General features: G+C 54.4%; 1 protein-coding gene across 4 annotated transcripts in view; it reads left to right on the top strand.

The window, feature by feature from the left end:
* LOC102378112 (guanylyl cyclase-activating protein 1-like) overlaps positions 1-7,363 on the top strand; it is a 14,492-nt gene extending 7,129 nt beyond the window's left edge. For 2 of the 4 annotated variants that reach the window (XM_025195116.1, XM_006038586.2), the window contains 3 exons: positions 4,587-4,736; positions 5,219-5,309; positions 5,995-7,363. In XM_025195116.1, coding sequence (XP_025050901.1) covers positions 4,587-4,736; positions 5,219-5,309; positions 5,995-6,122 — 369 coding nt within the window. In that variant the 3' untranslated portion in view covers positions 6,123-7,363. The remainder of the gene's footprint in view (positions 1-4,586; positions 4,737-5,218; positions 5,310-5,994) is intronic. The other 2 variants (XM_025195114.1, XM_025195115.1) reach the window with 2 other exon arrangements.
* Positions 7,364-13,441: the final 6,078 nt, after the last annotated feature.

Here is a 13,441-nt window from a genome sequence, read left to right as displayed (position 1 = left end):
TTCAGCGCGTTGAGCTGCTGCAGGATTGCAGCGCGTCTGCGACGAAGGGCCGGGCTGGCCGTCGGGGATACTGCGGGCCGTACAGGGCCGAGCGCTGGGCGGCAGGCGCTTGCCACAGTGAAGGAAGGACTCGCTTGGCATTGCAGACGTGGGAGAGGATCAAAGGGGTTAACATGGGAACAAATCAGCCAAAAGGCAGGGATCGGTGGTGTGTGCATCTCCCCTTGCATGGGGATTACCTGGGGGCACTGGAGAGCATCGCTTGGGGCTGTGAGAATCCGACTGGGCTCACGCGGGCCGGGAAAAGCTCTTTGGTTTCTCAACACCTTGGAAATCCCCAGCACGGGAAAAGCTGCTTCACGAAGCCCCGTCTCAATCTTGTCTCTGCGCAGCCGGGGGCACTGGGGGCCTGTTTTCTGTGCTCCCGTCTCTGGTGCTTTGTCCTTCCTGGCCATAAACACCCCAGTGGATGCGGCATCTACCTCTCTGCTGGAAAGACACAGACCCCGTGGTGACTGCTAGCACAGAGGGGCTTCCTGCTGCCTGCTTACATCTGCCTTTTACACCCTCCGTGGCCAGGGTTTAAAATCCAACAGCACGAAACAGGGATCCCGGCTGAATACTTCTGGATGATGTCTGCCTTCCAGCCCTCGGGCCCTGGCGACGGCAGCAGTCGGGGGCCCCAAGGCGGTGGAGCATGCAGCGGCGATGCGGCTAGGTCAAGCGGGGTGGCAGGATAGCCTGTCCACTTGCAGGGGCACCTGGGCCCAGGAGATAATCAATCTCCACCATGGTCCTAAGCACCGGGCAGTTTATCCCCTTCTTGCACTTCCCGCTTTCTGCTCCTAACGGGAGCTCCCCGGGCTGCGAGCGAGACTGGAGTCCCCTCCCTGCCACGTCGGAGCACGTTCTGCAGGAGACACAGATGCAAAGTGCTCCCCTCCAGAAGGGACTCTAGGTCCCCTAGTCTGAACCACTGCCTTTCACCCTAACCTTGACCCTGACCCTAGTCCCAGCCTCCCCTATGCTGAGCCCGGTCACCCAGGACTGACTGAAACGTCTCTTCCAGAAAGGCATCCCCTCTTGACTGGTCTCAGGAGATGCAGATGCTGCCACTTCCCTTGGTAATGCATTCCCATGGGCTTTCGCCCTCCCTTGCAGTTATAATATAGGTCTATTTGGCTTCAGCTCCTAGCCTCTTTTTAGTTCTTGTGCCTCTCTCCACTGAACTGAAGACACCTTTATTTCCTGGCATTTTTTCCCTGCAAAGTTTTTAAAAACGTTAATGTAGCTTCTTCGCTGTGCTTGCTGGGACAAGCGAAACAAATGGAGCTCTTTAAGTGACTCAATGCAAGGCACTTTCTCCAGCTGTCACATTGCTGTGGGGCTATTATTGTTTTCAGCTTCCTTGCAGGAGTGCGGCGATCAGAGCTAGGTAGCGCTCCAGCAGCGGTCTCGCCAGCTCGGAAGATATAGTGGTAAAACGACCGGCACAGATATGCTCATTGCTTGTTTGTTTGTCCAACCCAGGACTGCATTTGTCCCGGCTTGGCAGGGGGAGCTCGCGATGACTTGTTTGTATAGCGTGATCCCTAAGTCCCTTTCCGAGTCACTGCTTTCCAGCATGCAGTCCCCCGTTCTGTAGCTCTGGCCCGTATTCCTTGTTCCTCGGCACAGAGCTGTAACTTGCTTATCTTAAATTGCATGTTATTTTCATGGGTCGAGCTTCCTAAGTGATCTGCGTTATTCTGCAGGACGGCCTTGTTCTCCTTGTTATTTACCCACCTGCTAATCTTGCTCCTCCAACATATTTGATCAGCGGCGATTGCTATGTGTACTTCCAGATCATTTATGAACATGTGGAAGAGCCTCTCTCTCAGAACCGATCCGGATTGAACCCTGTTAACGCCCCACAACACTATTCAGAGATGATTTCCTGCCGAGGGCTATGTTTTGAGAGGTGGCAGCTGCCCGGTGCGAATGCATGTAATGTTTTTATGCCAGTGAGCATGTCGTCCCCTGCCAAATCGAACTCCTTGCAAATGTCTGGGGGTCAGATACAAAAACGGGGATAAGTGCTTAGAGCTGTCCTTAGGCACTGGAAGTCTGCGTAAGTGTGCAAGTGTGAACCAGGAACCCCCTCTGTGAACTCAGAGCCTGCCTCGCTCTTGAGAAGCCCAGACAGCCCAGGTACCGCCTGGCTGGACCCGAACGGTGCCCCGAGGGCCCTGCCCAGGCACCAAGAGTGTATGCTATTGGTTGGGACCGCCCTCCGTTTGCCCACATTGAAGGCCCCTGGGTCATGATCACCAGACCGAGGTGACCATCAGCTCCTAGTCCCGTAACTAAAGGCATCTATGCACATGCTCCAGTATTGGGGGGAGGGGGTGCTTTAATTACAGTGGCTCCAAGAGCTACTCTAATGAAAACACCTGCATCAGCATCCCCGCACTTCAAAATGGTGGCGGGGGCATTTTATCTCGAGCTTGTTGAATGAGCTTTAAATAAAGCACCCCCCACCGTCTTTTTCAAGCACGGGGATGCTAATACACAAGGCGCTGGAGCGCAGTAATTCCAGCAGACTTGATTAAACGAGTCTCCTCCAACGCAGTGTAATTACAGCACATCGGAGCAGCCTCGCTATTCATGTATGGATGCCCCAATTCACCTTGCATCCAAATGAAGCTGCCTCCTGCGTTAGACAATTATCACCTATCCCTTTAGCCAGCTCACAGGCAATGGGCGCTAGCACGGGAGGGATCTGGGGAAGGAAGGGGCTTGCGCAGAGAGCAGTGGAAGGCTGGCGGGGAGAAGAGTGGCTTCTGCGAGCCTGCCCGGTGTGGGGTGAGAGATGTGCAGTCCGGGGAGGACAGATGGGAAAGGGCAGAGATTCGCATGCCCCGAAACGGGCTGGAGAGACACTTTACACCCTGGGCAAACTACCTGTGCAGTAAGATGTCTGCAATAACTTGCAGCAGCCCCCGCCAAGTCTGGGGCTTTCCAACCTGGGGGGGAAGGTCCGGCCCCGAGCGTTCAGGCGGAGGACAGATGGGGCAAGGCCACGGTGGCAGCTGAGGAAATCATCCTAGTTATGTGGGCCGTATCCCACTAACCCTCAATGTCAAGCCTGTTCCTGAGCATGCTTAGAGGAAAGCCATCTGCAAGCTCCTCTAATTGAAGCTGATATCACGGACCTGACATAATCAGATTCAGGCCAGGTCACCCGGCTGAGATGGCTTTAGTGGCCTAGATGGACGCCTGCTTGCTGTCTGCGAGGGCGGGGGCAGACCCTGCTCCCGATCTGCAGCCTTTGCCACGGCCCGCTTCCAGACGCTGCTGGCTCGCAGGCGGAGGGAGGCAAGAGCTGAGGGTTAAAATGACATGACCCCTTCCTGGAGGGATGAGCCCAAAGGGAAGGGATGGGTAATAGCCGCTCCTCTGCCAGATCGCTGTCGCCGGGGTCCATCAATGCACTATTCTGGCCCTGTGCAGGCACCACGGACCCGTGTCTATCTCTGTGCAGTCAACACGGGCTCTCAGGCCAGCTGTATGTAGGTGCCGTGTAGCTCCAGCCCTGTGCATTCACACTGCTCTCCCCCACGTTGCCCACAGCCCGGAGCCAGCAGCCTATGGGTGCAGCTGGGTGCATCACAACCTGACCACGACAGAGAGGACACGGGGGGTGCAGGAAAGCACCCCACAGACCCGCAGCCACGGCGCAGTCTTTGGCCAAAGGCACGCGCCCACAAGCGGTAGGCTCGGTCAGCAGCGTGGATGTGGTGTAGGGCCTGGACCAAAAGTATTGTCAGCCACCCTGGGGAACCTGCCTCTTAACACAGAGCCCTACAGCTGCCGGTAGCTGTGCACCAAACGTCAGTCACAGCAAAGCATAGATTTTATAGACGTCAGGGCTGGAAGGGACCTCCCGAAATCATCGGGTCCAGCCCCTGCCCAAGGGGCAGGAAGTCATCTGGGGTCAGCAAGATAATGCATGGCAGCGAAGCCGTCCAAGTAGCTGGCGCTTGGTTGAATCTGTGCTGGGGGTTGAGGCGATTCCTTTTTTTTCACGTTTATTTTCATCACAAGCCTGGTAGGGTAGCTAAGAAATCCTGCATCCTGCCTGTAACCCCGACCTTATCTCCCTCCAGGGATTACATGGATATGTGGTTTCTTTTCTTCCACGCTGGCACAGAGGACTTTGCTAGCTTCCTGCCCTCTGAGGGGTGCAGCGAAGATCAGCGAAGTCTGCAAGGAGCTCAGACAATCAGAGGTCTCTGCGTGGTGAGAAGGGTGCATTAGCCAGGACAGGACATGGAGCAAGAGGCATATTTTTTCTCCTGTTTGGGCAGGCAGAATTGCATTTGCTGCTCACAGCGTGTCTTCAGGCTGCACCAAACCTGCAGGGAGTGTTGTGGAGGTTTAATCCCACAGACCCAAGGAGCGGAGACCTGGTCTGGATGCAGACAGGTCCCCAGGCCCCGACAAAGCTGTAGCTGCTTCTGCCTGCACCCTGCCTCTGCAAAGAGGCCCCAGAGCCACGGCTCCCCCAGCCGCCCCGGCTCTCACACTCCCTCTCTCCCTTGCAGGACGGATATATCGATTTCATGGAATACGTGGCCGCGCTCAGCCTCGTTCTTCGGGGGAAGATGGAGCAAAAGCTGCGCTGGTATTTCAAGCTCTATGATGTGGACGGCAATGGCTGCATCGACCGGCACGAGCTGCTCAACATCATTAAGGTGACCAACCGCCCTGGGGCTGGCACGGCTGCGGCTGCCCGTCCCCGTGTCACACGTTCACGTGGTCTCTGGGCGTGCACCAGGAAGGACCCTGCCAGGTCCCTGCGATGCTGCAGGTTGTCCCTACCCCTGGCCTGTGTATGCACCTGTCAGGCTGGCCTCCCCCTCCGGGCAGGCAGACCCCAGTGAGCTGCTGCTCCCTGACTTGCTCCAACAAGCCTAGTAATGCGGGAGCAGCAGGTGGACTCACAGACGTAGGGCCCCAGAGCCGTGGGGCTGGCAGTGACCTGCTCACACAAGAGCTGGGGCTAGTGTTTTGCAGCTCCGGAGTAGCTCTCCAAGTGCGCAAAGGGCTTTTGCTTGCACCGAGCCCGTGTTGAACTTACATTTTTGACCTGCCCCGGAGACAGGTGCTTTGCTCAGCCTCTTACCCCCTGCACCAAACCACAGGCCGGTCATTCCCCCACACTTTTCCCTCCCAGGCTATCCGAGCAATCAACGGCTGCGACCATGAGACGAGCGCGGAGGAGTTCACCAACCGCGTCTTCGACAAGATTGATGTCAACGGCGATGGTGAGACTCCAGCCCCCGTCCCGAGGAGCTGCCGGAGCCCATCCTGCAGCCTCCTTTGCCTCCTGCGTGCCTCGGTCTTGAGCTTGCCCCATGTATACTGCATATATCTCTTCTGAAATGAGGCTGCCCCTTCTGCCCCTGCACGAGCTCGCAGAGCTGAATGCTCAGCCCCTTCCCTTCCTTCTCTCTGCTTTGCCACCCTGGGCGAAACCACGCGCTACGGTGTCTGTCTTGCCTGTCTGTCCATCCCCATCTTGAAACAACCTGGGGCTTGAGCCGCTCATCTGGCATAGCAGCACTGTCCATGGCTGCGGAGGAAATTCGGGGCAGCGTAGGGACAGAAGCACCCCTGCCAAGACCTGCTCCTTCCTAAGCCTGTCACAGCAGCCAGGAGAGGCAGGACTGGACTATCACTGGGTGCTCCAGACTTTCCCGGAGCAGGGACACGGACAGCGAGGTGCCCCCGGGGCTCTGTGGTGTCATTGAGAGGGCACAGATGAAAGGATAATATCACTGCAGACACAGGACAAGGGGGGCTGGGGCCGGAGGGGATTGAGGTACAGGGCAGGCCAGGCCAGGCAGACTGCCCAGTGCTTCTTTGCACAGGAATCACTAATTTGGGGTGGAACGAGGGGTTTCCCTGGGTCTGAGCATCCCTGAGCATCTCTCTATCCCACCCCCCCAGGGGAGCTGTCGCTGGATGAGTTTGTGGAAGGAGCCCGAAAGGACGAGGAGTTCATGGAGGTGATGATGAAGAGCTTGGACCTAACCCACATCGTGTCTATGATCAACAACCGTCGGCACAGCATCTAGACTCGGCTGGGGCAGCGCGGCGTGAGCGAGAGGCCGAGCTGTGTGGGCCCCAGGCAGGGCGCGGGTGTGAGGATGTCAGCCATGGAGCGGGGAGCTGCAGGTGGAGGGATGTGGCGGTGTGAGTGTGCCCGTGTGTGCATGCACAGCCTGAGAAGCTCAGACATGCACGATCAGGTCTGGGTCCTGCTCAGGGCTGCTGGATGGACCGGCTAGGGCCAGGGGCCAGGGACCAGGGGTCAGGCTGGCCCAAAGGGCTCCACCATGCCAGCTAGAGGTGTGCAAAGTGGGGGGGAGTGCTTGTGCAGGGAGTTGGAGACAGGGTGATGGAGGAAGGCAAGTCTGCACCTCACCAGGCTGTGTTTCTACCACACAGCCCAGGGCCACAGGTAGTTCATCCCGCCCCGGGTGAGGTGGGCCTGGGTCTGCAGGGCTGGCCCCAGTCTGGAGTGGCCCTGCACACACCACCAAGCAGCTGGGCAGGAACCCAACCCCCCAGGCACACCTGGTGCGCTACCCACTGCTCCCGCACAGCCCTGCTGAGGAGCATCCCCCACGCGGAGACAACAGGGTGAGGAGTGGTGTCCGCAAGAGCGGCACAGGACTCTGCCCAGCCTCCAAAGCCCTCACCGTGCCCCCAGCACCAGCGTGCTGTGCCCCAGGCCCTGTTCCCCTCTACCATGATGCCACCGGAGTTGATAGCACTGGCACAGACTGGCAGAGAGGAGAGCCGGATGCCCATTTCATCAGGGAAGGGGAGATCCCATGGATGGCAGCCCCAGGGGCTGTGCCCCTCGCTCGGCCTTGATTAGCGGAAGAGGTGGAAAGTCACTGCCCCTGCCCCTGCCCTGAGTGGCCCTGTGCCCACACAGCGTAAACGGGAGATTTTAGATACTTGCCTTTCTTCAGCCTGGTGCCACTCTCCAGAGGAGGAGGAGATCCTGCTGGATCCAGCACCAGGGAGATTCCCTCAGGCCCCATCTCAAGCGGATCTGCAAAGAGCCCCAGGAAATGTCCAGGAAAGGGATGCTTTGCACAAACGAGGCAATGAATGAAATACAGTTTTCAGGAGCTGCCGGAAGATGCGGCTGGAGCTTTTCTGTTGGAGAAGGTTGCTGTTTGCAGGCTCCAGGCCACGTCCATCCGGGGGGTGGTGGAGCCTGCCATGTATGTGCCTTTATCAGGAAATTTTTTTTTTTCCCTTGGGGAGGGGATTTGTAACAGGCTGTGATTTTTCTGTACTATTTGGCTTTCTTTGTACAGTTACAAATAAAAACCCCATGAACCAAGCAGTCCCTTGACTGTGCTCTTTTTCAGGAGATCCTTGACCAGGTGCTTGGGTGTTGCATCCACACTAGGAAGCCAGTGTAGATCCCCTTTTGATTTTATTTCTTTCATTGATGAGTCATTAGCCAGAAGCTCATTAGACCTCATGTTCTGTTGAGCACTTCTCCTTGCTCTGCAAAGCCCCCTGCCCAAATCACTGTCTAGAAGAGAGCTGGCCCCTTGTTGTGCCTGCTTGTCCCTGGTGTACACAAGAAAAACGTTGGGGGCTCTCTGCTTGGCTAGAGTCAGGGCATCATAGACAAGGAGGGCTGGAAGGGACCTCAGGAAGTCACATCTAGTGCAACCCCCCTGCTCCAAGCAGGACCAGCCCCAAATGCATCATCCCAGCCAAGGCTTTGTCGAGCTGAGCCATACAAACCTCCCTCATTGCTCAAACAGGGGTAGGTTACTGCTAGCTTTGCCTGTTCAGTTACTGTGTGAATCAATGGGTGCTTCATGCAGGACCCTGGTGCTTCGGCAGCACTTCCGCCTCCTGGGATGGAGCAAAGCACAGCAGACACTGAAGCTGGAGCTTATTGCAGCTTTGTTCCAGGCCCTGGAGAGGGGAGAGGTGCAAGTTAAGTAGTTTTGTGGGGACGAAGGAGTTCAGGGTGGAAATCCCAAGGGATGTGAAGAGGGGGCAGTCGGGGTGGTTTGGCACTTGCAGAGGCTCACCTTGCCGTCGAGTGAACTGTGTGGATAGGAAGGGAGAAGAGGTTATGGTGTGCGTGGGGCAGTGGAGAGTGCGCAGGGTTGTGGGTGGTTAGTGCCAGAGTTGTTTGCAGCAGCGAGAGTGGGAGAAAACCCCAGAAATGGAGCTGGAAGGTGTCCAGGGGTCCCACATAGTCCAGCCCCCTGCTTGAGGCAGATCATCCTGAGCTCACACGTGCGTTAGTCTAACCTGCCTTTCAAACCTGCCAGCTCCTGCAAGGACCCAGCTCAGTGTTTCCTAGGTCAGCTCTTCTGCTGCTCAGCTGTCCTCCAAGTTAGAAACGTCTTCCTAATATCACACTGGTCTTCCTAGTATCACACTGGGATCATGCCTGCTGCTATTATCCCCTTGTTTCTTGCACTATCCTCTGTGAACAAAGAACAGGAGATTGCCTTCCTCTTTACTCTGAAGATCAATCAAATGCCCCTCAGTCTTCCCTTCTCCAAGATAAATAATCCCTGTTCTTCCAGCTATTCCCCAGCTGTCATTTCAGGTGCTCTCCTCAAGCCGTGATGGTCCAGGAAACATGCAAGAAGAGTTTTGGGGGCTTGTTAAGCCTCTCTCACAACAACACAGTTAGTCCAACAAAGGATATCGCCAACGACCCCATGTATCTGTTCTCTGCCATGGAGACCAGCGGCAGGAGCCCACATACTGGGCTGCTCCCATGGCTTCCTCTGCGGGTGTCGGTGTTCTGGGCCTGGGGTCCTGTGAAGGATGACTTGGGCTCGGCTCAGGACACAGCCCCGAAAGCCCAGCTGCTGGTCCCAGTTCAGAGGCCAGAACGAGAAGTGACCAAACATACTGAAAACTTAATTGAGGAAATGTTAACATTACCTTTATTGCATGGCTCGGTAGAGTTGGAAGATGATACAGGACCCCATGCCTTGCACCTATGTAGGCACATGGTTGGTGTATGTTGACTCAATCTCAGATAAGTGGTTAGACACAGCCTATGTTAGCCCGTGGTAAAGTGTTTAGGAAATATCAGCGTGGACCTATGGAAAGAAGAGAGACAGGATCCCACTCATGGTGACAGCACTGGCACCAAGGGTGTGAGGCTGTCAGGAATCCCAAGTCACTGGCTGTCGCTTATAGTGGACAGGGGCTGGGTGGGGAATGTCCAATGGCGTTAGCCGTCTTCACAAGTCTAGGGCATGCAAGACAGGGTCCAGTCCCCTGGCAGCCACACCCAGGCCCCCAGCAGCAAGTTTGCCTGGAGTGGAAGCCAGACTGGCTGCAGGGGAAGAGGAATCAACTCCAGGTCCCCAGAGCTGAGTCATAGAGTCACGGAAATTTCAGATGGGAAGGGACCTCAGGAGGTCACATCTAGTCCAACCCCTGCTCAAAGCAGGACCAGCCCCAACTGCATCATCCCAGCCAAGGCTTTGTCTAGCCAGGTCTTAAAATACTTCAAGAGTGGAGATTGCACCACCTCTCTGGGTAACATGTTCCAGTGTTTTGCTACCCGCCTAGTGAGAAAATTCTTCCTAATATCCAACTGTGACAAGAACAATTTCCAGGCCTAGTGCTAGTATGGCCCCGCCCCTCTCTCTGGGCAAAACACCCGCCTCTTTCGCCTGCCATGCCTTGGTGTCATATTATTCTAATGTTATTAGGTGGGAGGCTGCCCTTTGATCCGTCCTGGTGTCAAGGGCCAGATATACATGCTCCAACCATCCCTATGCATGTCCCATGCTTTGCAGATATCATGCTATAAACATAAACATCTCTGGCTTGCAGCCAGGTTGAATATAGTCCCTTGTAAGGCTGCTCACATATGCCCCACTTGGCCCTCTCTCTTATTTCCCCCCTTTCACAAGGGCCTGTCATGCTCCATCCCTCTCTCACACAGGTCTCTTACAAATAGCCTATCCAGGCCACACTCCCACCGCCCTACTCCGCAGAGATCCTCAGGCTTGTCCACTCATACGTCAGACAGCCCTGGCCCAGCCTTTTGGGTCTTCTGAAACCCTCATCTGGACAGTGACCATTGATTCACCCCACCCCACTCCAGCCTCTCTCAGCCCTATGCCTTTGTTGGCTACAAATGTCCAACTCGGGATCCTTAAAATTCTGGTTTATTAGGCGGATTGAAACTCTGTAATGAACTTAAATCATAAACCTTGGGGCTGGTCCCCCCCCCCCACACACATGCACACATGCACACCCAGACAGTAGCAAGCTACAAGACTCAGGTATACCTATCCCACAGGTGCTGGAGTCTGCCGTCGAGGCTTTTTTCAGTGTGGTGTTATCTTCCAGAAGGGGGTTGCCGGCTGGTCCTTCTGGCTGGACAGGTCGGGTGCTGGTCGAGTTGGAGATCAAGAGGGCGCCACTGAGGGTCACTTTTCACTGCTTTTTATCTGTCCTTGGCAGACTTTGGTGACTCCCCAGTTTTCAGGTTTGCGCAATCCAGGGGTCGTTGACCCTCATGGGACTTCCCCCTCGGTGGCTACTCTATGGCATCTGTCAGCCCCAGGGGTCATCCACATGTACGTGCAGGTTTGGGAGTCCATTGATGAATTTTCAATAGGGCTCTGGGAGCGGTCGATGTGGAGATATTCATCCCAAAAGTTGGTCCCCAGCATTGTTTAACTCAGACCAGGGCTTCTAGCTCTTGAACAGTGACGTTTAGAGATTTCCCGGTTGTTACAGTGTCTTCTATTGACTTCTTCCGCTGGTTGATCTGCGGTTTCCCTAGCTGTTAATTGCTGTCTGCTACCGTGTTACACATTCAATCACTGATTCACTCGCTCTTTCAGGGGCCCGCCTGTTACAGGGAAGCAGCAGTTTGACTCCTGCCCTTGTTAACATTGTTACTAAACACATTTACAGTTGAAAGTTGAAAGGTGAGGAGTATAAAATATAAGCTACAAATGCCATGGCACACAAATAGATAAAAATACCAAACTACAAGGGGAGATACAAAATGCGCACATACACATTTTAAAACACAATTCCTTATCTTAAAGTGAAAGAAAAAGGTAGAAGAGGAAAAACACATTCAAAGAGGGGAGAGCAAATGCAGGCAAGAGGGAAAGGGGGCTTTCTGCTACACCCTCACCGCACCATTCCTTATTCCTGTCCCTTTGGGCAAACACACTGCTCTTCTTATTGTGGCCTGGGGTTGAACACCCTCTTGGGACTCAGCCTCTCCGCCCTGAGCTTAACTGGCCCCACTGCTCTGCCCTGCTGCTCTCAGGACTCGGAGTCTTGCACCCCTACAGGCACAGGTGCTTCACCTTTTACCCTCCTCATAACCCACCCAAACGTGGGGGCAGAGGTAATTAAGGCACCCCAATCCACCTTTCACCAGGGAGATGAGCAGTCCTGGTATTTATATAGGGCTGCTGCGCCACTGGCAATCCCCCCTGGCCTCCCTATCCTGGCAGGGCACAGTTTTAGGTCATGCCCAGGACCAATGAGCCCTCCCATAGCCCCATCCTTACCTCCAAGTTGCTGCTGGAGCCACAGATCAGCAGGGTGATGCTTCCTCCCACCTGGCAGCTCCCTGCTCCAGCCCTTAAAGTGGCAGACACCCAAAAGGGTGTTCTGTCACACCAACCTCAGCTTCTCTTGCTGCAACTGGAGCCCATTGTGCCTTGTTCTGCCATCTGCCCCCACTGAGAACAGCTCCACTCCATCCTCTTTGGGACCACCCTTTAGGGAGCTGAAGGCTGGTATTAAATCCTCTCTCAATCTCCCCTTCTGCAGACTCAATAAGCCCAGTTCCCTCAGCCTCTCCTCACCAGTCCTGTCCCCCAGCCCCACAACCACTTTTGTTGCCCTCCACTGAACTCCCTCCAATTTGTCCACATCCTTTCTGGAGTGGGGGGCCCAAAACTGAACACAGGGCTCCTCACTAATGCTGAATAGAGGGGAAGAATCACTTTCCTTGTCAGGCTGACAACACATCTACCAATGAAGCCCAGTATGCCTTTGCCTGAAGCTTAGAGCAATGCCTCTTGTACAAAAATGCAAGACAGTGGCTGGGGCAAGACTGGGTTGTGGTGACACGTCTGCTAGAAAGAAAATCAAACTCTGCTAAAGGTTGCAACCCGTTAGGTGTAGAAATAGTGGAGCTTGTGGTACCCAATACCAGACCCATGCCATAAGATGCTAAGAGTCACGATATCAGTCCTCGACCTTCTACCACTCTTGAGCCCAAAAAATAAAAGCAATGGTTAAAATTATTGGCAGAGACCTGACACACTCATTACACGCATATAACAAGACTCAGAGAGCAAGCTGGAAAGCCAAATGGCCTAGGGAAAAAACCTACAAACTACATGCACATCTCAATTGAGCTAAGTGTCACTAAAGCAAACAAAAGAACTAAAATATCCACTTCAAAGCAAAGCCTGTAAGAGAGGGGAAACCATGGAAACATGACTGTAAATGTATCCTGGTTAACACATTCCCCCCCGTTGATTAAGACATATTTCCCAAAACAAACATCCAATATCTCTATAAAATTTTTCAAATGTCTAAGGGTGCTTGTAGACTTCACTTTTTTTGCCCTTTCTTGCACTGCAATGGCATGACTGTTTGCACGAGCGTGTTTTCCAGACGCTTTAAAAGTCTTTCTGGCACATTAAAGTAAAACTCCTTCGATGTCATTTTCTTTGGCTCCCCCTGACTTACGTCATTGTGTCCATGCATTTGTTGCATGCAAACACAAAGGCAGGCAAAGCTGTGTAATCAGCCTCTTTGTCCACGAGATGGTGCTGAAACCTTTTGGTAATTCATCCCTTCCAATTGCAGCTGCTTTCAAATTAATGCTGCTTTTTTTTTCTTGTGCTGCATGCCAGCACCCTGCTCCTACAACTGTGTCAGGGCACGGGGTGGGGGACAGGCCTGGGGGGCAGCACGGGACCATCCCACTCTCTTGCGGCACTCCTGACATAATTCATTCAAAAACCCAGTACAGTAAAAGCTCTGTTATCTGGCATCCATGGGGAATGGGGGGGTGCCAGTTGATCAAGTATGCCAGTTATCTGAGAGCTTATCTCCAGCGGGTTGGATCAGTGCACCAGGGTTTTCACTCCCTGGCCCCATGCAGGCTGCTCTGCCCCAGCCGTGGTCCTCAAGGAAGAAGTGGGACGTGGCAAAACCAGAAGTGCCACGGTGGGACTTCCAGTTTCGCTTTTGCTGCGTCGATCCACTGCCGTAAACAATAAATGTTGTGAGAGACCGTATCAAAAACATTGCTAAAGTCCAGGTATATCACGTCCACTGCTCTCCCCATGTCCACAGAGCCCGTCGTCTTGGCATCAGGCAC

The sequence above is a fragment of the Alligator sinensis genome, unplaced genomic scaffold (genome assembly GCF_000455745.1).
Source record: "Alligator sinensis unplaced genomic scaffold, ASM45574v1 scaffold1845_1, whole genome shotgun sequence".
Taxonomy (NCBI): domain Eukaryota; kingdom Metazoa; phylum Chordata; order Crocodylia; family Alligatoridae; genus Alligator; species Alligator sinensis.
This window is presented reverse-complemented; position numbering and strand designations above follow the sequence as displayed.